The sequence below is a fragment of the Carcharodon carcharias genome, chromosome 7, assembly GCF_017639515.1.
Source record: "Carcharodon carcharias isolate sCarCar2 chromosome 7, sCarCar2.pri, whole genome shotgun sequence".
Taxonomy (NCBI): domain Eukaryota; kingdom Metazoa; phylum Chordata; class Chondrichthyes; order Lamniformes; family Lamnidae; genus Carcharodon; species Carcharodon carcharias.
The window spans coordinates 186,941,897-186,965,803 of NC_054473.1; the positions used below are offsets into that span (position 1 = coordinate 186,941,897).

The window sequence follows — 23,907 nt, forward strand, 5'->3', positions numbered from 1 at the left end:
TGGGCAAGTGGATGAAGGAGCAGTGGGGGAACGTTTGGAGATAATGACCATAATACAGTTAGATTTAGTGTCATTATGGAAATGGACAAAGATAGAACAGGAGTAAAAGCTCTAGATTGGGGGAAGACAAATTTTACAAAGCTGAGGGGTGAGCTGGTAAGAGTGGCCTGGATACAGCTACTTGGAAGGGAAAACAGTGTCAAATTATTGGGAGGCATTCAAAAGCGAGATTCCGCAGCCACAGTGTAGACATGTCCCCATAAAGAAAAAAGGCGGGACTGTCAAATCTGGAACCCCCAGTTATCCAGAAACATACAGGCCAAGGTAAAGCAGAAAAAAAAAGCTTAAGACACTCACAAAAAGCTTAATATTGTAGAAAGCCAAGGGGACTATAGAAAGCACAGGGGTGAGGTAAAAATGGAAATTAGGAAAACAAAGAGAGGAAACGAGAAAATATTGGTTAGTAAAATCAAAGAAAACCCAAAGATGTTTTGCCGGTACATTAAGAGCAAGAGAATAACTAAGGAAATGGTAGGGCCTGCCAGAGATGTACATGGTAACCCGTGCATACACAGGGTAGGGTTCTTAATAAGTATTTTGTTTCCACCATCACTAAGGAGAGGGATGATGCAGACATTCTAGTTAATGAGGAGTGTGAAGCATTAGATACAATAGGCATAGTGAGAGGATGTACTGGAGGGATTGATATCCTTGAAGGTGGCTAAGTTACCAGGGCCGGAAGGATTGTATCCCAGGCTGTCAAAGGGAGCCAGGGAGGAAATAACAGACGCTCTGAGGTTCGTTTTCCAATCCTTAGTACACACAGGCAAGCTCCCAGAGGATTGGAGGTCTGCAAACGTTGTGCCATTATTTAAAAAGGATGCAAGAGATCAGCCAGAAAATTATAGACTGGTCAGTTTGACTTCAGTAGTGGGCAAATTATTGGAATCAATTCTGAGGCACAAGATAAATTGTCACTGAGAAAGGCATAGGTTAATCAGGGATAGTCAGCATGGTTTTGTTAGGGGAAGATCATGTCTTAATAACTTGATAGAATTTTTTGAGGAAGTAACAAGGAAGATTGATGAAGGTAGTGCAGTGGATGGATTTCAGTAAGGCATTTGACAAGGTCCCACATGGCAGACTGATCAGAAAAGTGAGATCCCAGGGGATACAGGGAAAGGTGGTGAGTTGGATCCAAAATTGGCTCAGTGGCAGGAAACAAAGGGTAATGGTCGATGGATGATTTTGTAAATGGAAACCGGTTTCCAGTGGTGTTCAACAGGGCTCAGTGTTGGGGCCCTTGCTGTTTGTTGTATATATTAATGACTTAGACATAAATGTGGGAGGTATGATTGGGAAATTTGCAGATGAAACAAAAATAGTTGATAGTGATAGAATAGCTGTTGTCTCCAGAATGATATCAATGGAATGGTTGAGTGGGTGGAAAAGTGGCAAATGGAATTCAATCCAGAAAAGTGTGAGGTAATGCATTTGGGGGGGGGCAAACAAGGTAAGGGAATACGCAATAAATGGGAGGATATTGAGAGAGGTTGAGGAAGTGAGTGACCTTGGAGTGCATGTCCACAGGTCCATGAAGGTGGCATGGACATGTGGAATGCTTTCCTTTATTGGATAAGATATTGAATACAAAAGCAGGGATATAATGCTGGAACTGTATAAAATGCTGGTTAGGCCACAGCTGGAACTTTGTGTACAGTTCTGGACACCACATCACAGGAAGGACATCATTGCTCTGGAGACAGTATAGAGGAGATTTACAAGAATGTTGCCAGGGCTTGAAAATTGCAGCTTTGAGGAAAGATTAAATTCCTTAGAACAGAGGAGGCTGATGGGTGACCTAATTGAGGTGTACAAAATTATGAGGGGCCTAGATAGGGTAGAGAGGAAAGACGTTGTTTCCCCTAGCTGAGGGGTCAGTTACCAGGGGCATAGATTTAAGGTGATTGGTGGAAGGATTAGAGGGGACATGAGGAAAATCCTTTTCACCCAGAGGGTAGTGGACATCTGTCACTGCCTAAATCAGCGGTTGAGACTGAAACCCTCAACTCGTTGAAAAGGTACCTGGATCTGCACCTGAAAGGCTCTAACCTGCAAAGCTATGGACCAGGTGCTGGAAAGTGGGATTAAAATGAGCGGCTAGTTTCTTTTTCATCTTTTTCTGGCTGGCACAAACATGATGGGCTGAATGGCCTCTTTCTGCACCGTAACTTTTCTATGGACCTATGGCATGTGTGGAGAGAGGGGGTTAACGTTTCCCTTCATCAGAACTGGGAAGCTGTTTTCTGCTTCATGAGGCTTCATATTCCCAGACAGAGACTGGAGGCTGGAACTCTCTGGGCAGTTGTTGGGATGATGGGCGATGGAGGTTGAAAATTTGCGCAGAGAGATGAATGTGTTGCATCAGGTGGGTTCCCTTATCTGTGTTGAACTTTGTGTCATTGGTGGGGTTCATTAGTCATCACAAAATCCAACTTCAATAAATGTTGTGTTCTCTCTATAGCAGCAGGCATACTGAACGTTGAGTTACCATTGCTTAGAGTAACAGATTTACAAAACAGTCTCATTTGCTTGGAAAAAAGACGACTGTGTGAGGACTTAATTTGAAAAGCATGATCCAAGGATTATGATGTAAAGCTTCAGATCTCTGGGACTGAAGTTAAAAACTGGACAGCTGGAAGAAGAGCAGGCTTCATACACAGATAAAACCGGCCGTTGTTTACCAGGGAAGGACATTGAAGCAGATGGCGTGAGTGGGTCAAGAAGCAGCTGTGTGATTTACTGCAGAGAGGAGGGATTGAATGGTGTGGTGAGAGGTTGTGGAGGTGGAGTGGGGGTCTATTAAAGAGGGCAGGGAGTTTCTGCACCTGCCTTTCCCTGTTTGTGAATCCTGAGTTCCAAAGCTCATTTGAGTAATGCTTACTGGATATAATCCCACCTGTCGCACCATGCATTCTCTAACTCTGCCTCCATTTGTTCATTTCTTCCTGTGTAGCTTAATGAAGGTAACCTGCTGCTGGCCGTGGATGAATATATGGGAGACACACAGGACAAGGCAAAAATCCGAGATTTGCACCTTGAGCTGATCAGCGATCTGTTGTTCCTACTGCCCACTGTCCAAGTTGCCAGAATTCACAGAGGTACAAAATACAAGGAAAAGTTCCCTCTTCCTCATCCCTCCCCTTTCCCCATTTTCCATTTGCAAAACACTTCCTCTCAACATTTTATTCATTCACAAAATGTGGGCATCGCTGGCTAGGCCAGCATTTATTGCCCATCCCCAATTATCCTCGAGAAGTTGTTGGTGAGCTGCCTTCTTGAACCGCTGCAGTCCATGTGGTGTAGGTACACCCACATTGCTGTTAGGGAGGGAGTTCCAGGATTTTGACTCAGTGACAGTAAAGGAACGGCGATATATTTCCAAGTCAGGATAGTGAGTGGCTCAAAGGGGAAATTTCAGATGTTGATGTTCCCATGCATCTGCTGCCCTTGTCCTGGGTGGTAAAGGTTGTGGGTTTGGAAGGTGGTGTTGAAAGAGCCTTGATCATTGGCTGCAGTGCTTCCTGTATATGCTACACTGCTACCACATTGCACTGGTGGTGGATGGACGCCAATCAAGTGGCTGCTTTCTTCTGGATGGTGTTGAGCTTCTTAGGAACATAGGACTTAGGAGGAGGACTAGGCCATTTGACCCTTCAAACCTGCTCTGCCATTCAACAAAATCATGGCTGACCGGATCGTGGTCTCAAACTCTACTTTCCCCCCATAACCCTTAAATCTATTGTCGATCAAAAATCTAACTCAGCCTTGAATAAATTCAGTGACCTAATAATATGGTTGACTCTTAAATGTCCTCTGAAATGGCCTAGCAAGCCTCTGAGTTGTATCAAATGGCCACAAAGTATAAAAGGAATGAAGGCCGATGGACCACCCGGCATCGATCTAAGACACTGTAAACAACAAAGGCAAACTCAGCCCGGTCGACCCTGCAAAGTCCTCCTTACTAACATCTGGGGGCTAGTGCCAAAGTTGGGAGAGCTGTCTCACAGACTAGTCAAACAACAGCCTGACATAGTCATCCTCGTGGAATCATACCTTACAGACACTATATCTGTCACAGGTGCATCTGTCCACAACAGTATTGGTAGGAGTGACCACCGCACAGTCCTTGAGGAGACAAAGTCGCATCCTCACATTGAGGATACCCTCCATCGTGTTGTGTGGCACTACCACCGTGCTAAATGGGGTAGATTTCAAACAGATCTAGCAACTCAAAACTGAGCATCCATGAGGTGCTGTGGGCCATCAGCAGCAGCAGAATTGTATACAACCACAATCTGTAACCTCATGGCCCAACATATCCCCCACTGTACCATTACCAGCAAGCCAGACGATCTACCCTAGTTCAATGAAGAGTGCAGGAGGGCATGCCAGGAACAGAAGCAGACATAGGTGTCAACCTGGTGAAGCTACAACACAGGACTACTTGCATGCCAAACAGCATAAGCAGCAAGCAATAGGCAGAGCTAAGCAACTCCATTGGACATTGCTCCAATGGAGCAACTCTAAGCATAACCAATGGATCAGATCTAAGCTCTGCACTCCTGCCATATCCAGTCGTGAATGGTGGTGGACAATTAAACTGGAGGAGGAAACTCCACAAATTTCCCCATCCTCAATGATGGAGGAGCCCAGCACATCAGTGCAAAAGATAAGGCTGAAGCAGTTGCAACAATCTTCAGCCAGAAGTGCCAAGTGGATGGTCCACCTCAGCCTCCCCCAGAGGACCCCAGCATCACAGATGCCTGTCTTCAGCCAATTCAATTCACTCCACTTGATATCAAGAAACGGCTGAAGGCACTGGTTACTGCAAAGGCCATGGACCCTGATGATATTCCAGCAATAGCACTGAAGACTTGTGCTCCTAGCCAAGCTGTTCCAGTACAGCTACAACACTGGCATCTACCTGGCAATATGGAAAATTGCCCAGGTATGTCCTGTACACAAAAAGCAGGACAAATCCAACGCGACCAATTACCGCCCCATCAGTTTACTCTTGATCATCAGCAAAGTGATGGAAGGGGTCATCAACAGTGCTATCAAGCGGCACTTACTCACCAATAACCTGCTCACTGAGTTTGGGTTCCGCCAGGGCCACTCAGCTCCTGACCTCATTACAGCCTTGGTTCAAACATGGACAAAAGAGCTGAACTCTTGAGGTGAGGTGAGAGTGACTGCCCAACCTTTCCCCATAGGATCAGCCCCTCGTCCCCAGATTGAATCAAGTGAACAGCTTCTAACACAGTAATATACTTTATCAACCGAGAAGATAAAAACTGTACACATTTCTCTGAATATGGCCTCACCAATGTCCTGTACAACTGCAGTAAAGCTTCATTATTTCTATATTCCATTCCCCTTGCAATAAACAACATTTCCCTTCCTAATCACTTGCTGCACCTGCAAATTAACTTTTTAACCCAGGTCCCTCTGTACCACCGAGTTCTGCAATCTCTCCCCATTTAAATAATTTGCCACTTTTCAGTTCTTCCTGCCAAAGTGGACCAGTTCATATTTTCCCACATTACACTCTGCCTGCCAAACTTGGCCACTCACTTGACCTATCAATGTCCCCCTTTACCTCCTCTTACAACTTGCTGTCCTATCCACCTTGGTTTCATCGGCAAATTGAGCTACCATACATTTGGGCTGTTCATCAAGTCATTGATATAATGTTGGAGTTGCACTCATCCAGGTAGGTGATCTGTGCCTTCCCAGCATTGTCCTTCAGCCAACCATAAATGTCCCTCCATCAAAGAGGATGAGTTAGTACGGGACAATATCCTGTTGCATCCACCGCTGAGTCTCTTATCAAACCCAGAAGAAACGCATTCTGAGTTGGGACAGCCTCTCTGCAGCTCATTGAGACCTGTCCCAGCTGGTTAAGCCAAACTGCAATGCTCAATCAGAAGCTGTATTGGATGTTGAAGACTAGAATCTTCTCAACACTGTCCAGTGATCCCTGGATTAGAGAGAGAGGGGGGAAATCAGCCAGGGTTCCTGCCCCTGATCACTGTCCAGTGACCCCTGAGTTAGAGAGAAAGGGAATCAGCCAGGATTCCTGCTCTTGATCACTGTCTAGTGACCCCCTAGGATAAAAAGAGTGAGAATCAGTCAGGGTTCCTGCTTTTGATCACTGTCCAAGGATTCTTGCTAGAGATTACACATGTGGAAATGTGAGAAGAGGATGGGACTAGGCTCTAATGGCCTTTCCTGCAGATTCTCCCTGTCACATGCGCGTGCGCACACATGTGCACGCACACACACAGGTACACGCACACATGCACGCACACACATACACACGCACACATACACACACAAACACGCACACATACACACACAGATACACGCACACACAGATACACGCATGCATCATGCATGCGCGCACACATACACACGTGCGCACACACAAGCACGCGCATGCGCACACACACACACACGCGCACACACATGTGAGGAATGATCACTTGGCCCAAGTTTGAGCTGGTATATAGAATCATACAGCACAGCAAAAAGGCTTTCAGTCCAAAATACCCAGGCCAGCTCTTTGAAAGAGCTATCAATACTCCCTTGCTCCTTGTCCTGCTCTTTCCCCAAGTTCCTTAAAATTTCTCATTTCAAGTATTTATCCAATTCTTATTTGAAAGTTCCTACTGAATCTGCTTCCACCGCCCTTTCAGGCAGCGCCTTCTAGATCAGAACAAGTCATTGTGTAAATTGCTTTTTCCCTCTGGTTCTTTTGCCCATTACTTTATATCTGCGTCCTCTGGTTACTGACCTTGCTGCAACTTAAACCACCTTCTTCCCCTGATTTACTTATGAAGTGTCCTTAAGGGAAGGAATTGTGCTGCCCTTATGTTGCCTGATCCAGATGTGATTCAAGGCCCACAGCAATGTGGCTGACTCTGAAATAGCCCCAACAAAACCACTCAGCTGTATCAAACCGCTACAAAATCTGAAAGGGATGAAACCAGTCGGACCCCATCCCGCATCGACCTTGGCACCGGAAATGACAATGACAAGCCCTGTCAGCCCTGCAGAGTCCTTTTTATTCATTTGCGAGATGTGGGCTTCACTGGCTGGACCAGCATTAATTGCCCATCCCTAACACCCCTTGAGAAGGTGGTGGTGAGCTGCCTTCTTGAACCACTGCAGTCCATGTGGTGTTGGTACACCCACAGTGCTGTTAGGGAGTGAGTTCCAGGGTTTTGACCCAGCGACAATGAAGGAATGGTCATATATTTCCAAGTCAGGATGGTGAGTGGCTTGGAGGGGAACTTTCAGGTAGTGGTGTTCCCATCTATCAGCTGCCCTTTTCCTTCTAGATGGTAGTGGTCGTAGGTTTGGAATGTGCTGCCTAAAGAGCCTTGGTGAGTTCTGCAGTGCATCTTGTAGATGGTACACACTGCTGCTACTGTGCGTCGGTGGTGGAGGGAGTGAATGTTTGTGAAAGTGGTGCCAATCAAGCGGGCTGCTTTGTCCTGGATGGTGTCAAGCTTCTTGAGTGTTGTTGGAGCTGCACTCATCCAGGCAAGTGAAGAGTATTCAATCACGCTCCTGACCTGTGTCTTGTAGATGATGGATGGACTTTGGGCAGTCAGGAGGTGAGGTGAGAGAATTCCAAGTCTCTGACCTGGTCTTGTAGCCACAGTATTTAAATTGCTGGTCTAGTTCAGTTTCTGGTCAATGGTAACCCCCAGGATGTTGATAGTGGGGAACTCAGTGATGGTAAATCTATTGAATGTCAAGAGGCAATGGTTAGATTCTCTCTTGTTGGAGATGGTCATTGCCTGGCACTTGTGTGGCGTAAATGTTACTTGCCACTTGTCAGTTCAAGCTGATACTAACATCTGGGGGCTTGTGCCAAAATTGGGAGAGCTGTCTGATGGACAAGTCGAGCAAGAGCCTGACAGAGTCATATTCATGGAACCATACCTTACAGGTAATGTCCCATGACAGCCTGAACCAGAAAGCTAGAAAATACCAGGTTATTAAAGACCCCAATTTCTTACAGTTCCCCCCCCCCCCACCTCTTTGAGAAGGAAATATCCTTACTAACTTCTCACAACTAATTTTTGAGCTAACATAGTTATTTCTAAAGTACAAGCTGTTTCCCTAATTCCTTGCCTACATTTTGTAGATAACATACTAAAGCTACTAGGATTTCTTGGCTTGGCACTCCCCACTTGCATATCTAACAGCTCCCCGTGTGAGAGGGAAATATCCTTATTTTTTAGCTGGAATGCTGCTAATTTCATATAAGTACGTATAACTAAAGCAACAGACTATGCATGGACTTGAAAGATTCTCCAGCTCTCCCTTCACCTGTATCCATCATGTGAATAATTCTTATTCAGTATTATTTCTACCCAGCCTTCATTTGTCCCAATTCAAAATCCCTTTTCCTTTAATTTAACTCCCTTTGACGATCACCATCTTAACTGTCTTCAAGTCAGTTTCTTTATGGAGTGTGCGTCAGCGCCCTGATCATTTAAAAATGTTTTCTGACTCTTCAGGCCATATAAACCATTTCATGTCAAGCTGTTTGTCAAGTAGCTGAGCAGGCCTGGGGCCTGTTCTTACATGCATCTGCATCATGCACTCTCGCATGTCACTGACTTCACAAGTTAGAAATCACTTCTGCACCAGTGTCCTTCTTCAATCGTCTCTCTTTACGGTTGTACTTTAATCCTCAAAACTGCTGGGTTCACTTGGAACTGGGAACCATCATCACCTGTTTTTTAAAAAAAAACCCACAAACAATCCATTGTGGCTCTGGCCAAGAGCCCAGTGGGTTAATGTTGTTCAATCACAATGGTAAATTTAGAAAATTAAAATCTATCAATTCCCAATATGCATTTAGTGATCCAAAGGTTGCGTGACGAATTTTTTTTAAAAGCAGCTGTCAGCAGAAAGTTGTCCGATGCGTGTTTGGGGTGGGGGTGGAGAGGAAACTTGGCGCACAATCATTACATTACGTAATTTATTTTAAAAAACTTCCCTGATCAAGAAGAGACACTTCACACTGGCTTTATTAAGTTCTTTTGTTAGCTTTTCTTCAGCTTTGCCCAAATTGTAGATTAAATCCCAACTGTTTCAAAACCTTTTAGTATTTTTGTAAGATGTTTCTCACCCGATATCTCTTATCCTTTTCCTTCTTTAAGACAAATTTAAATTTATGACGTTAACTTTTTTTTAATTCATGGGATTGCGGGTGCCAGCATTTATTGCCCATCCCTAATTGGCCTTGTTCAGGGGGCATTTAAGAGTCAACCACATTGCTGCTGTCACATGTAGGCCAGGTTTCCTTCTCTAAAGGACATTAGTGAGCCGGATGGCTTTTTACAACAATCAGCAATGGATTCATTGGTCATCATTAGACTGTTAATTCCAGATTTTTTTATTATTGAATTCAAATTCCACCATCTGCCGTGGCAGGACTTGAACCCAGGTTCCTGGGGCATTACCCTGGGTTTTTAGATTACTAGTCCAGCAACAATGCCACTATGTCATCACCTCCCCCTGATATGTTTTGAAAAGTTCAAATTGGATTCCTGCCAAACTTCTTCAAGGTTCCAGGCTTATCTTTATATTTTGAAAACAGACTATATTGCTTTGTTAAATTCAGCACAGAAACTCACTGCATTTTAAATTTTTTCAGCTTCTTGCTCATTTTTTGAATCTTTGATGTTTACAAAGAACACCTTGCTTTAACAGTGACTTGACTCGAATGTAAGGTATACTCTCAACTGGCTAACGGTACTCCTTCATAGGGTCAGGGTAAGGATCATGGATGATGCTGATGGAGAAGTCAGACCTCTCTGCGAATACACTCAAGTCTTTGGTGGGGACCCCTTTGATGCTAAGTAGGACCAATAGTGCCCTAATCTCACTGGGGGAAAGGTGCGAGGTTGCGACCTCTTCTCTTGCCATGGTGGTTGGTTCTTCACCATTCCCATCTGCTTCTGTCCATGCCCTGGTTTGGGTAGCCCCACATACAGCATTCCCTTATCACGTAGGAGAGGTGGAGCCGAGGCAGAAGTGCTTTCATCTGTATTATTCCAGCAAAGCTCAGGGTCACCTGTCCTGGTTTTGGAGGCAGCAGCTACAACTGCTCACTTTTGACTGATCTGTGTCTGGGGTCGTTTGAGTTTAGCTAAAAACACGGACTGGTTGGCTTCATGGGAGGGTGACATTTTATGGCTGAATTAACTTTCTCAAAGCCCACCCCACTTCCACCCCACATCTGGTATTTTCTGATTGTAAATCAATATTTTGTTTCTGTGTTTGGTCCAGCAGCAGTTTTTTCTTAGCTTAATGCACACAGGGCATTAGTGAGACTGCATCTCAATTACTGTGTGCAGTTTTGGTCTCCTTATTTAAGGAAGGATGTAAATGTGTTGGGGGTGGTACAGAGGAGGTTTACTAGATTGATACCTGGAATGAGTGGGTTGTCTTGTGAGGAAAGGTTGGACAGACAGGGCTTGTTTCCACTGGAGTTCAGAAGAGTGAGGGGTGACTTGATTGAAGTATGTAGTCTTGACAGGGTGGATGTGGAAAGGATGTTTCCTCTTGTGGGTGATTCCAGAACTAGGGGGCTGTTAGGATCCAAGCTGAGGTTACTCCTGGACAAGCCTGACCCCAGAGTGGAACCCAGCTTGTCGGATCCTCACTTTTATTTGTTTGTTTAGATACGTGAAGAGAGGCTACTGAACAGGGTCACCGGAGTCAGCTAATGAACTTTCAACAAAAGCATAAAACATGTATTAAACAAGAAAAGAGAAACTATATTACAATACTCCTTCACCCACAACTATACCTTTACAGACGTATACAGATTTGTAAGGATTACACAAATTACAAAAGCTATCTTATACTCTCATTATCACAGTAAGTACACCATCCATGTAAACCAATAGGCACCCTGTGGTCGGACACACCATGCTCTGAAACCAAGTGACAACAGATGCCATGTTAACCAGATGCTATGGATCTCTCCTCAACTCCCTCCAGATGCTTTTCACACCATCTTTCATACGAGGGTTTCCAAACTCCACTCTCCAAGACCTCGCCTTAGAATCTTCTCCCAAACTGATGTTTTCTCTCATTGGACGCCTTCCACAAGGGTTCACTTCCAGGGTTTCAAACTCTCCTTCTGATGTTCCTCTTTCCTGGGTCACCACATGCATTCAAGCTTTCTTCCACACACACTCTGTCTCTCTGATTCAGCTGTCAACAATACACCACTGTTTCACATGCCCATAGCAAAGAGATACAGACATTCAGTTGTCTCTTTGGACTTTCTTGCCTCTTGAAAGTTGTTCTCGCTTTAAATCTGCTTTCTGCAGCTTTTGTCTCTTTAAATCTGAAGCTTAGAACCTTTCTCTTTTCCCCTCACTTTTAACTTCACTTAACCGGACCTTTCCCCAGGTTCCTGTCCTCCTTTGGACTGCTCCCTCTTCCACTGCCCTGGATTTTTGAGTTAAAGTTAAACTAAAACTTAATTTTACCTTTCTTAACACAGAGACGCAGAAATACAAAACTTAAACTTTAAAGCTAAAAGTCATTCCGAACAGCTACAAATGCCAATATAACTTATTTAAACTATCTATATTTCCTAACAGGGGCATTGATTTAATATTAGGGGTCACCCTTATAGGACAGAGATAAGGAGAAAATTTCTCTCTGAGGGTTGTGCGAGTATAAAACTTTCTGCCTCAGAAGGCGGTGGAGGCGGGGCCACGGAATATTTTTAAGGCGGAGGTGGACAGATTCTTTTTAGGCAAGGGAATCAAAGGTTATCAGGGGTAGATGGGAATGTGGAAATGGAAACACAAACGGATCATCCATGATCCTATTGAGTGGCAGAGTGGGCTCAAGGGGACGAATGGCCTACTTCTGCTTCTATTTCGTATATTTGTATTGTGTGCCTCCTGTTCCCAGCGAATATGATTGTTCAGGACAATCTGTGCTCTCCTGCCGGCCATCGCTTCCCTTTTGCAATTGATCTACCAGTACCCTCAACTCCTTGTACATTTTCCTCAGCATTCTAGCATATGCCAATGGCGTTGTGACTACTTGCTTCACTTAATAACTACTCCACATATTTAACTACAGTGTAAGACTGTTTGAAGTGTTTTGTCACTTCTTAACAATTAGGAATGCACACACAGTTATCTGCTTCTGAACTCCAACTACCTGTATGAAAAACAGAAGCTCCCTTTATTCCTTATTCTCCACCAGAGGGCAATACATCTGGGACATAGCACACCCTACTGGCAGGTTTTATAGAACAATTCTTTTTAACTAAAATGTCCTACAAGAAATCATAAACATTAAACACAAATATCACACGGTTGCTTCTCAAATTCCAAGCCAATGATGCCTCGACTGCCATGGATCTCACTTCTGACACCAATCTGTAAGATTTTTAAATTCAGGGCCACAGATACCTAAGATAGGCAATCAACTATTCGGAAGTAATTTTAAGATAGTTTATTAAGAAGCAACAATTTGGATATGATATATTAATTAATTGGACAGAAAAAGTGTATGACCCATAACAGTTGAAAGTGGTTTTACCGATCCCAGAGGTTGAACGGACGGGTTGGCGCAGAGTATGTTGATCTCAGGAGCTTGCTCTCTGGTCGAAGTGTTATGGAAATTCTTCCCTTGGTCCTCCTCCTCTTTTGCTCCATCTCTCATCTGAAGAAGGTAACGGCCTGACGAGCACTGCCATCTCCCCGGCCCCTGTCCCTGAGCTCTGGTTAATAAACGCATTTTCTGGGGGCGGGTGGCTTATCCAATCATCAATCATCTATTCAAACCGCTTTGACCAATGGATACAGAACAGGTACCCAAAGTGTCAGTGTGGTTACCTCCTCCCCCCTGCTTGTCTCCCTGCTCAGTGTGTTTGAGGGTCACTTCCCGGCCCTTTCTAAACGCTTGCATAGATAAGGGTACACATGTGCCATCTTACCAATTTAGGAATATCAACATGGCAAACTCAACCAAGTGACTTCAATGTTTCCAGAGACTATTGAGATGTTGGAGTGTTAAGAAATTGCCTTTCCAGAGAGAGAATCAATGTAATAATCTCGTAAAAGTTCTGTACTATACAGAAAATACCAGCTTATTAAAGACCCCAATTTCTTACACACCACCATCACCATCCCTGGGTGTGTCCTGTCCCATCAGCAGGACAGACCCAGCAGAGGTGGTGGCACAGTGGTATACAATGGGGAGGGAGTTGCCCTGGGAGTTCACAGTGAAGTCTCATGGCATCAGGTCAAACATGGGCAAGGAAACCTCCTGCTGATTACCACATACCGCCCCCCCTTCAGTTGATGAATCAGTACTCCTTTATGTTGAACACCACTTGGAGGAAGAACTGAGATGGCAAGGGTGCAGATTGTACTCTGGATGGGGGACTTCAATGTCCATCAGCAAGAGTGGTTTGGTAGTGGGGATATTTGCTGATGATTGTTCAGCATCATTATCAACTCCTCAAATACTGAAGCAGTCCATGTCCAAATGCAGCAAGACCTGGACAATGTCCAGACTTGGGCTGACAAGTGGCAAGTAACATTCATGCCACACAAATGCCAGGCAATGACCATCTCCAACAAGAGAGAATCTAACCATCTCCCCTTGACATTCAATGGCATTGCCATCACTGAACCCTCCATTATCAACATCCTGGGGGTTACCAGAGATAAAAGGGTCATGAGGACTCGAAACGTCAACTCTTTTCTTCTCCGCCGATGCTGCCAGACCTGCTGAGTTTTTCCAGGTAATTCTGTTTTTGTCCTGGGGGTTACCATTGACCAGAAACTGAACTCGACTAGCCGTATAAATACTGGGGCTACAAGAGCAGGTCAGAGGCTGGGAATCCTGTAGCGAGTAACTCACCTCCTGTCTCCCCAAAGTCTGTCCACCATCTACAAGGCACAAGTCAGGTGTGTGATGGAATACTCCCCACTTGCCTGGATGAGTGCAGCTCCAACAACACTCAAGAAACTCGACACCATCCAGGACAAAGCAGTCCACTTGATTGGCACAACATCCACAAACATTCACTCTCTCTACCAGCAACACACAGTAGCAGCAGTGTGTACCATCTACAAGATGCAATGTAGGAATTCATTTATAGAGAGAGTGCTTGTGAAAAGCAGCAGGGCCATTTACAGCAAGAGAATGAGAGGAGTATGGCCTTTAACAGAGAGAGAGTAAGAGGAGAGTGACCTTTAACAGAGAGAGAGAGTGACCTTTAACAGTGAGAGAGTGAGAGGAGAGGAGAGTGAGAGACCATTAAAGAGCGCGAGAGGGAGAAGAGTGCAGAGAGCAGCTGATTGGTGAGTATAGTCTTTAGTTTGTATTTAGATCTCTAATCTTTTTTTCTCTTTTTCTTATCGATAGCTTGTTCAGTATAAGATCAATACTGTGTGTATAAAAAAATAATTACAATAAGTGTAAAGAGCGGGGATACTAGAGTTATTAATTACTAATTTGAATAAAATATAAAGATGGGAGGAGAGGTGATGTGTTGCTGCTGCTGCATGTGGGAGCTGCTGGACACCAAGATGAACCAGAGCGAACACATCTGTACCAGACGTTTGCAGCTCGAGGAACTTTGGATCCGAGCTGAGAAGCAGGAGTCCGAGCTGCAGACATTGTGCCACATCAGGGAGGGGGAAAGCTACCTGGACCCTTTGCTGCAGGAGACAGTCACACCTCTCAGATTAGGTAATTCCAGTTTAGTCTGTGATCAGGGACAGGGGTGTGTGACTGCAGGTGGTACACGGAGTCATTCAAGTGGAGGGAAGAAATAAGAATGTGGTAATAGCAGGGGATAGTACAATTAAGGGGGTAGATACTGTTCGCTGCAGCCGTGAGTGGGAGTCCCAAAGGCTGTGTTGCCTGCCCAGTGCCAGGGTTAAGGACATCTCCTCAGGGCTGGAGAGGAACTTGGAGTAGGAGGGGAGGGATCCAGTTGTCATCGTCCACGTTGGTACCAACGACATTGATAGGACTAGAAAGGAGGTTCTGCTGAAAGAATTTGAGCAGTTAGATGCTAAACTAAAAAGCAGAACCTCCAAGGTAACAATCTCAGGATTACTACCTGAGCCACAGGCAAAGTGGCATAGGGTAAATAAAGACTTGGAGTTAAATGTGTTGCTCAAAGATTGGTGTGGGAGGAATGGGTTTCAGTTCATGGGGCACTGGGGTAGAAGGGAGCTGTTCTGGTGGGACAGCTTCACTTGAACCAAGCTGGGACCAGTGTCCTGGCGAATCGAATAACTAGGGCTGTAGAGAGGGCTTTAAACAAAATAGAGGTGGGGGAGGATTCTGGAGAGGGGAAACATAGCCCTACAAAGCAAAAGGACTAGGCAGCCTTGCAGGGCAGCTAGTGTGACAGGAAGGGACAGAGTGCACAAACATTAAAAAAAAAGCAGCAAATATGGTCAAAGGGGGAAAAACATGATAAAAAGGCAGAAGTAATGGCTCTTTACTTAAATGCACATAGTATTCGGAACAAAATAAATGAATTAATGGCACAAATAGATGTTGAAGGGTATGATCTTATAGCCATTACAGAGATGTGGCTACAAGGAGATCACAGCTGGGAACTAAATATTCAGAGGTATGTGATTTTTCAAAAGGACAGACAGGAAAGAAAAGATGTGGGGTAGCTTTGTTAGTAAGAGATGGAATAAGTACAATAGCAAGAAAGGATCTTGGATCGGAAGATACAGAATCCATATGGGTGGATGTAAGAAATAACAAGGAGAAGAAGATGCTATTGGGAGCAGTCTATGGGCCCTGAACAGTAGCTATTCTATAGGACAAAGAATAAAACAAGAGATAATAAGGACACGTAAAAAAGGCAGTACATTAATCATGGGTGACTTTAATCTTCATGTAGATTGGGAAAATCAAATTGGCAGAGGTAGCCATGAGCAAGAATTCATAGAGTGTTTGGGACAGTTTCCTAGAATAATATGTTGTGAATCCAACCAGGGATCAGGTTATTTTGGATCTGGTAATGTGTAATGAGGCAGGTTTAATTAATGATCTAAGAGTAAAAGATCCCCTAGGAAACAGTGACCATAATATGATAGAATTGAGCATTCAGATTGAGAGTGAGAAATTTAGGTTGGAAACAACTGTGCTAAACTTAAATAAGGGTAATTACAAAGGAATGAGGGCAGAGTTGGCTGGAGTGGACTGGGATAGGATTTTAGCAGAAAAATACGATTGATGAACAATGGCATGCGTTTAAGAAAGTAGTTAATGACTCACAGCAAAGATATATCCCTGTGAGGAAGGAGGATTCAAGGAAGGGAGTAAACCAACCATGGTTAACCGAGGAAGTTAAGGATAGTATCAAATTAAAAGAAAACACATACAATGTGGCAAAAATTAGTGGTAAGCCAGAGGATTGGGAAAGTTTTAAAGACCAACAAAAGATGACCAAAAAATAATAAAGAGGGAGAAAATAAACTTTGACGGTAAGCTACCAAGTAATATAAAAACGGGCAGTAAGAGCTTCTTTAAATATATAAAAAGGAAGAGAGAGGCCAAAGTGAACATAGGCCCCTTAGAGAATGAGGCTGGGGAAATAATAATGGGGAACCAAGAAATTGAGTTGAATAAATACTTTGCTTCAGTCTTCACAGTAGAATACACTAATAGTATTCCAATACTAAATAATTAAGGGGAAAAAGAAGAGGAGGAAATAAATACAGTAACTATTACCAGAGAAAAAGTACGAGAGAAACTAATGGGGCTAAAGGCCAATAAGTCCCCTGGACCTGATGGGTTGCATCCTAGGATATTAAAGGAAGTAGCTACAGAGGTAGTGGATGCACTGGTAGTAATCTTCCAAGAATCCTTTTAAAGTCCCAGAGGATTGGAGAGCTGCCAATGTAACACTCTTATTCAAAAAGGGAGAGACACAAAAAACAGGTAACTATAAGCCAGTTAGCTTAACATCTGGGAAAGTGTTAAAGTTTATTATAAAGGATGTAACAGCAGAGCATTTAGAATTACATGATCTAATCAAGCAGAGTCAACATGGCTTCATAAAGGGGAAATCATCCCTGACAAATTTATTAGAATTCTTTGAGGAGGTAACCAGCAGGATAGATAAAGGGGAACCAGTAGATGTAATATATTTGGATTTCCAAAAGTCGTTCGATAAGATACCACATGTAAGGATACTTAATAAGATAAAAGCCCATGGTGTTGGGGGAAGTATATTAGCATGGATAGAGGATTGGAGAACTAATAGAAGACAGAGAGTTGGGATAAAAAAGGGCGTTTTAAGGATGGCAACCTGTAACTAGTGGAGTGCCACAGGGATCAGTGTTGGGGCCTCAATTGTTTACAATATACATTAATGACTTAGATGAAGGAAGTGAATGTACTATCACCAAGTTTGCGGATGACAGAAAAATAGTGAGAAGGCAAGTGGTGTAGATGATGCTAGGAGTTTACAAAGGGATATAGACAAGTTAAATGAATGGGCAAAAAGTGGCAGATGGAATATAATGTGGGAAAATGTGAGGTCCTGCACTTTGATTGAAAGAATAGAGGAGCTGAATATTATTTAAATGGAGAAAGACTGCAGAAAGCTGCAGCACAGAGGGATTTGGGAGTCCTTGTGCATGAATCCCAAAAAGCTAACATACAAGTTCAGCAGGTAATAGTGAAGGCAAATGGAATGTCAGCCTTTATTTCAAAGGGAATGGAGTATAAAAATAGGGAAGTCTTGCTTAGACTACACAAGGCACTTGTTAGACCACAGCTAAAATACTGTGAACAGTTTTGGTCCCTTACCCAAAGAAAGGTATACTGACATTGGAGGCAGTCCAGAGAAGGTTCACTAGGTTGATTCCGGGTATGGAGGGATTTTCTTATGAGGAGAGGTTGAGTAGGTTGGGCCTGTACTCATTGGCGTTTAGAAGAATGAGAGGCGACCTTATTGAAACATATAAGATTCATAGGGGGCTTGACAGGGTAGATGCTGAGAGGTTGTTTCTCCTTGTGGGAGAGCCTAGGACCAGAGGGCATAATCTCAGAATAAGGGGTCGCCCATTTAAGACAGAGATAAGAAGGAATTTCTTCTCTCGGAGGATAGCCAATCTGTGGAATTCTTTACCACAGAGGGCTGTAGAGGCTGGGTCATTAAGTATATTCAAGGCTGAGATAGACAGGTTTTTAATCAGTAAGGGGATCAAGGGTTATGGAAAAAAAAGCAGGAAAGTTGAGTTGAGGATTATCAGATCAGCCATGATCTCATTGAATGGCTGAGCAGACTCGATGGGCCGAATGGCCTGCTTCTGCTCCTACGTCTTATGGTCTTCATCAAGGCTCCTTAGACAGCACCTTCCAAACCCATGGTCACTACCATCTAGAAGGACAAGGGCAGCAGAAAGATGGGAACACCACTGCCTGAAAGTTCCCCTCCAAGCCACTCACCATCCTGACATGGAAATATATCAACGTTCTTTCACTGTCGTTGGGTCAAAATCCTTGAATTCACTCCCTAACAGCACTGTGGGTGTACCTACACCACATGGAGTGCGGCAGCTCACTGCCACCTTCTCAAGAGCAACTAGGGATGGGCAATAAATGCTGGCCCAGCCAGCGAAGCCCACATCCTGTGAAGGAATGACAAAACTCTTCATGACTTTGAACACCAATGTTAAATCTCTGCTCTTAGGGTAACAATCCTGGTTTCTTTAGTCTCCGCAGAATTTGAAGGATTAATCTTTCTGTTTGCTCTTCTCAGATGCTGGAAACCCTGTCTTCCTGTATGAGTTTCAGCACAGACCAAGTGTACATGGAAGCAGCCGGCCGGAGTTTGTAAAGTCTGACCATGGCGATGAGATAGGATTTGTTTTTGGCAGTCCCTTTCTGGAGGATGGTTTTCAATTATTAGGTGAGGAGATGCTCTTGAGGTTTACTTGGTTTATTTTCCCCACATGTTCATGTACTCTTTGACAGGCTAAGTGTGGTCTCCTATCTCACCAACATTGGGAGCTATAGTTTATCAAGTATCTGTGGTGCAATAATGCCCTGAAAAAACCTTCGTCAAAGATATACTAATAGAAAAGCAAAATACTGCAGGTGCAACATCACTGAATCCCCCACTATCAACATCCTGGGGATTACCATTGACCAGAAGCTGAACTGGACTAGCCATATAAACACTGTGGCTACAAGAGCAGGTCAGAGGCTAGGAATCCTGTGACAAGTAACTCACCTCCTGACTCCCCAAAGCCTGTCCACCATCTACAAGGCACAAGTCAGCAGTGTGATGGAATACTCCCCACTTGCCTGGATGAGAGCAGCTCCCAGAACACTCCAGAAGCTCGACACCATCCAGGACAAAATAGCCCACTTAATTGGCACCCCATCCACAAACATTCACTCCCTCCACCACTGACGCACACTAGCAGCAGTGTGTGTGCCATCTACAAGATGAACTGCAGGAATTCACCAAGGCTCCTTACACAGCACCCAAGCCCACTACCATCTAGAAGGACAAGGGCAGCAGATAGATGGGAACACCACCACCTGGAAGTTCCCCTCCAAGTCACTCACCATCCTGACTTGGAAATATATCACTGTTCCTTCACTGTCGCTGGGTCAAAATCCTGGCACTCGCTCCCTAACAGCACTGTGGGTGTACCTACACCACATGGACTGCAGCGGTTCAAGAAGGCAGCTCACCACCACCTTCTCAAGGGGCAATTAAGGATAAGCAATAAACACTGGCCCAGCCAGCGAAGCCCACATCCCGTGAATGCATAAGAAAAAAAATTCTTCTGTCAGAGGAGTGGTGAATCATTGGAATTCTCTACCCCAGAGGGCTCAGTCACCGAGTATGTTCAAAGCAGAAATCAATAAGTTTCTCGATACCAGTGACATCAAGGATACGGGGATAGTGCAGGAAGATGGAGATGAGGTAGATCATCAGCCATGATCTAGTTAAAGGGTGGAGCAAGTTCAAGGGGCTGAGTGGCCTCCTCCTGCTTCTGTGTTCCAGGGTCAGCAGGTGGGATTTCATCTAAGTCTCGAGAAGCTTCCAAATGATAATGTAAGATTCTGTCTGGGGCGTGTTTCATTCAGCCACAGAAAGGCAATCAGAATGGAATGTTAGTACTTAACCTGAGGGCATGAATACACAGGGAGGAAGCTTTGCAACAGCTGAACAAAGCCTGTTTAGAGCACATCAGGTGTAACTTTATCCTGTTTCAGGAACTGCACCTTAGAAAAGTTATATTGGCCATGGAAAGAATACAGCACAGGTTCACCAGAATGTTTCCAGCCTAGCTGGCATGCACCACTGCAGTAAAACAATTCAGTGTAATCCTTTTGAGTACAGAACATCTTTGGAACTTGTTGTTTGTGAACTACCAAAAGTGATTTTTCGTTATATAACTTGATCGACTGGATTTTGAGATGAATTGATGGGGTAGATGGAGAGAAACTTTCTCCATTTGTGGGGGGGGGATCTAGGGCAAGGGAACATCACCTTAAAATCAGAGTCAGATCATTCAGGAGAGACGTTAGAAAACACACAAAGGGTGGTATAAATGTGGAACTCTCTCCCACTAAAAGCAGTAGATGATAGCTCAATTAGTCAGTTTAAATCTGAAATTGTTGTAAAAGGATATGAAGGTGGGCGGATGGAGTTAAGATACAGATCAGCTGAGATCTCGTTGAAAGACAGAACAGGTTCAAAGGGCTGATTGGCCTCGTCCTGTTTCCTATGCTAAACAAGCAGGTGTTATCTGCCTTTGATGAGGGCCTACTTCAGCCTTTCAGCAGACAGAGCAAAATCCCCTGCTGTACTGCTCGACAGGCTGTAAATATTAACCCTTCTCTCTCTCTCTACTCATGTATACGGAAAGCAAAATGCTTGGAAAGAGAACATGCTTGGAAATACTGAACAGGTCAAGCAGCATCTGTAGAGAGGGAAGTAGAATTAATCCTTTTGCTTGATGCCTTACCATCAGAGCTGGAAGAATCCAGCATGTTTATATCCTCCTAATGATTCTCTCTTTTCGATGTGTTTTCTGTAGGGAACTTCACCGAAGAGGAGGTGGTTCTGAGCAGAACAGTAATGGCTTACTGGGCTAATTTCGCTAAGAACGGGTAAGTGAGGTGTCTGTATCCTGGGAACGGCTGAACAGGTTTGGTCTCTTTTCTCTAGGAAAGAGAAGGCTGAGGGGTGACCTGATAGGAGTCTTTGAAATTCTGAAGGAGCTCAGTAGAATGGATTTGGAGGAGGTGCTTCCATTTGTGGAGTACATAGCACAGTGAATTAAACAATTAGTTAATAAAAACAAGTCAGTTCTGATGAAAGGTCATCTTGACCTCTGTTTTCGTTCCACAGATGCTGCTGAGTATTTCCAGCATTTTCAGTTTTTATTTCAGATTTCCAGCATTCACGATATGTTTCTTTTGTAAACAATTATTTAACCTGCACCACCGTCAGCAAAATTAACATAAGGTAGTCACCAATAAATCCAGCAGGGAATTTGGGAGCAACGTCTTTCACCAGAGAGTGGTGAGAATGCGGGACTCACTACCAGAGGGACTGGTTGAGGTGAATAATGAAGATACTTCTAAGGGAAGCTAGATAACACACACACGAGGCAGAAGGGAGTGGAGGATATGCTGATAGGGTGGGAGGAAGTTTATGTGAAGTGCAAACCACAGCATGGACTAGTTGGGCTGAATGACCTGTTTCTGTGCAAAGTGGGGGAGGGGGTTGAGGGGGGGAGGGGGTTGAGTGGGGGAGGTGGACACCTGACACCCACTTTTCAATAATGATCAAGACCCAGGCAGGAACACCCTGAGAGATTTTTCTTTTAACCTCTTCCCCACTCTCTGCTTCTTTCTCCTCCCCCCACCCCCTCCTTTCCCTCTCCCTCCCTATCCACCAACCATAAGACCATAAGACATAGGAGCAGAAATTAGGCCATTTGGCCCACCGAGTCTGCTCCGCCATTCAATCATGGCTGATAAATTTTTCAACCCATTCTCCCGCCTTCTCCCTGTAACCTTTGATCCCCTTACCAATCAAGAACCTATCTATCTCAGTCTTAAATACACTCAATGACCTGGCCTCCACAGCCTTCTGTGGCAATGAATTCCATAGATTCACCACTCTCTGGCTAAAGAAGTTTCTCCTCATCTCTGTTCTAAAAGGTCTTCCCTTTACTCTGAGGCTGTGCCCTCAGGTCCTAGTCTCTCCTACTAATGGAAACATCTTCCCCACGTCCACTCTATCCAGGCCTTTCAGTATTCTGTAAGTTTCAATCAGATTCCCCCCTCATCCTTCTAAACTCCATCGAGTATAGACCCAGAGTCATCAAACGTTCCTCATATGTTACCCCATCCCAAAAACCCAGGAACACCAAGGCAAAAGGCAATACTGCTTCCCTCACTAAAGCCAACAAACTCAGCATTGACCAGCGATTAAAGCTGGGATCAGCCATTCAGTACCACACAGGTTGTGTGCATTTACTCACTGAGATATTAGAAGGGTAGGGGTTGGGGTTGAGGCATGATGGGGCTGGGGGTGGAGTATTTTGGACCAATGGCAGATGATACCTTTTATGTCTCTAATGTGTGAACTTGCTTTGCAGGAACCCCAACGGGGAAGGGCTGGAATTCTGGCCAGTTTTTGATCAGGATGAAGGCTACATGCAGCTGAGCTTGAAGCCACGGGCAGGACAGAAGCTGAAGGAACACAGGGTGAAACCCTTGACCGAAATCCTGAAGCAAAAAGGCAGAGAGGAGCATGAGCAAAACGCAAAAGATGATGAACAGCAGCGATCAGAGCTCTAACCCTTCAACAGTCGGCTGTTAAAACCCTCTGCTTAAACAGACTCTGACCCTTTGTCGAAATCGCCGGAGCCTGATTAACTTTTAAGACATTAATTTTTCTGCCTGTCTCTACCTCCAATATTCCTTTTGTTTTCCCAACTGTTCTTTTTCTCTTCTTATCACCTGATTATGCAAATTGGGGGAGTGGATGGGTGGGGGGCTTAGGAGGACCCTTTTAGACAAAGAGCTGGGATTAAATCCCACCCATCGCAGTGGAAACCATAGCAACCAGGCCCGTTTAATCATGGGAGAGGCCCAATGTCAATCTCCCGGCAGGTGGCAAAACCTCCCCCCAACTAAATCGGAGGGTGGAAGGTGCTGACCCAGGATTCAGTGGGATGTCAATTAGGCTCATTAAATAGGAGTAGGCCATTCGGCCCCTCAAACCTGCCCTGCCATTCAGTAAGATCTTGGCTGATCTGATTGTGTTTCAAACGCCACATTCCCATCTACCCCCGATAACCTTTCATTCCCTTGCCTAACAAGAATCTATCCAGCACTGACTTAAAAATATTCAATGACCCCCACCTCCCCCACCTACCGAGGCAGGGAATTCCAAAGTCTCACAACCCCCTGAGAGAAAAAAAATTCTCCTCATCTCTGTCCTAATTCTAAAACAGTGTCCCCTAGTTCTGGGCTCACCCACAAGAGGAAACATCTTTTCCACATCCACCTGGGAGCCGCACGGCTTTTCCCACACCTCCCAAAGGCCACCCAGGATTCCCTTGTTATCAGCCACTCAGAGCCTGATAGAGGGACCGAGCATTGTGTGGTGGGGGTGGGAGTGGGGGTGTTGCCACTGAAAGCTGTCTCCCAGCCCTTGCCTCTGACACCCCTGCCCTCTCCATAGACCCAGCACCGCCCCCCCCCCCCCCCCACAATCCCCATCCCAACCTCACTCGCCTGTGGTCTGGCTCC

At 44.6% G+C, this 23,907-nt stretch overlaps 1 protein-coding gene across 1 annotated transcript in view; it reads left to right on the forward strand.

The window, feature by feature from the left end:
• LOC121280520 (fatty acyl-CoA hydrolase precursor, medium chain-like) overlaps positions 1-23,444 on the forward strand; it is a 60,584-nt gene extending 37,140 nt beyond the window's left edge. Inside the window, exons 10-13 of the mRNA XM_041192602.1 lie at positions 3,017-3,161; positions 18,878-19,027; positions 21,177-21,249; positions 22,749-23,444. Of these exons, the coding sequence (XP_041048536.1) occupies positions 3,017-3,161; positions 18,878-19,027; positions 21,177-21,249; positions 22,749-22,950 (570 nt within the window). The 3' untranslated portion in view covers positions 22,951-23,444. The remainder of the gene's footprint in view (positions 1-3,016; positions 3,162-18,877; positions 19,028-21,176; positions 21,250-22,748) is intronic.
• Positions 23,445-23,907: the final 463 nt, after the last annotated feature.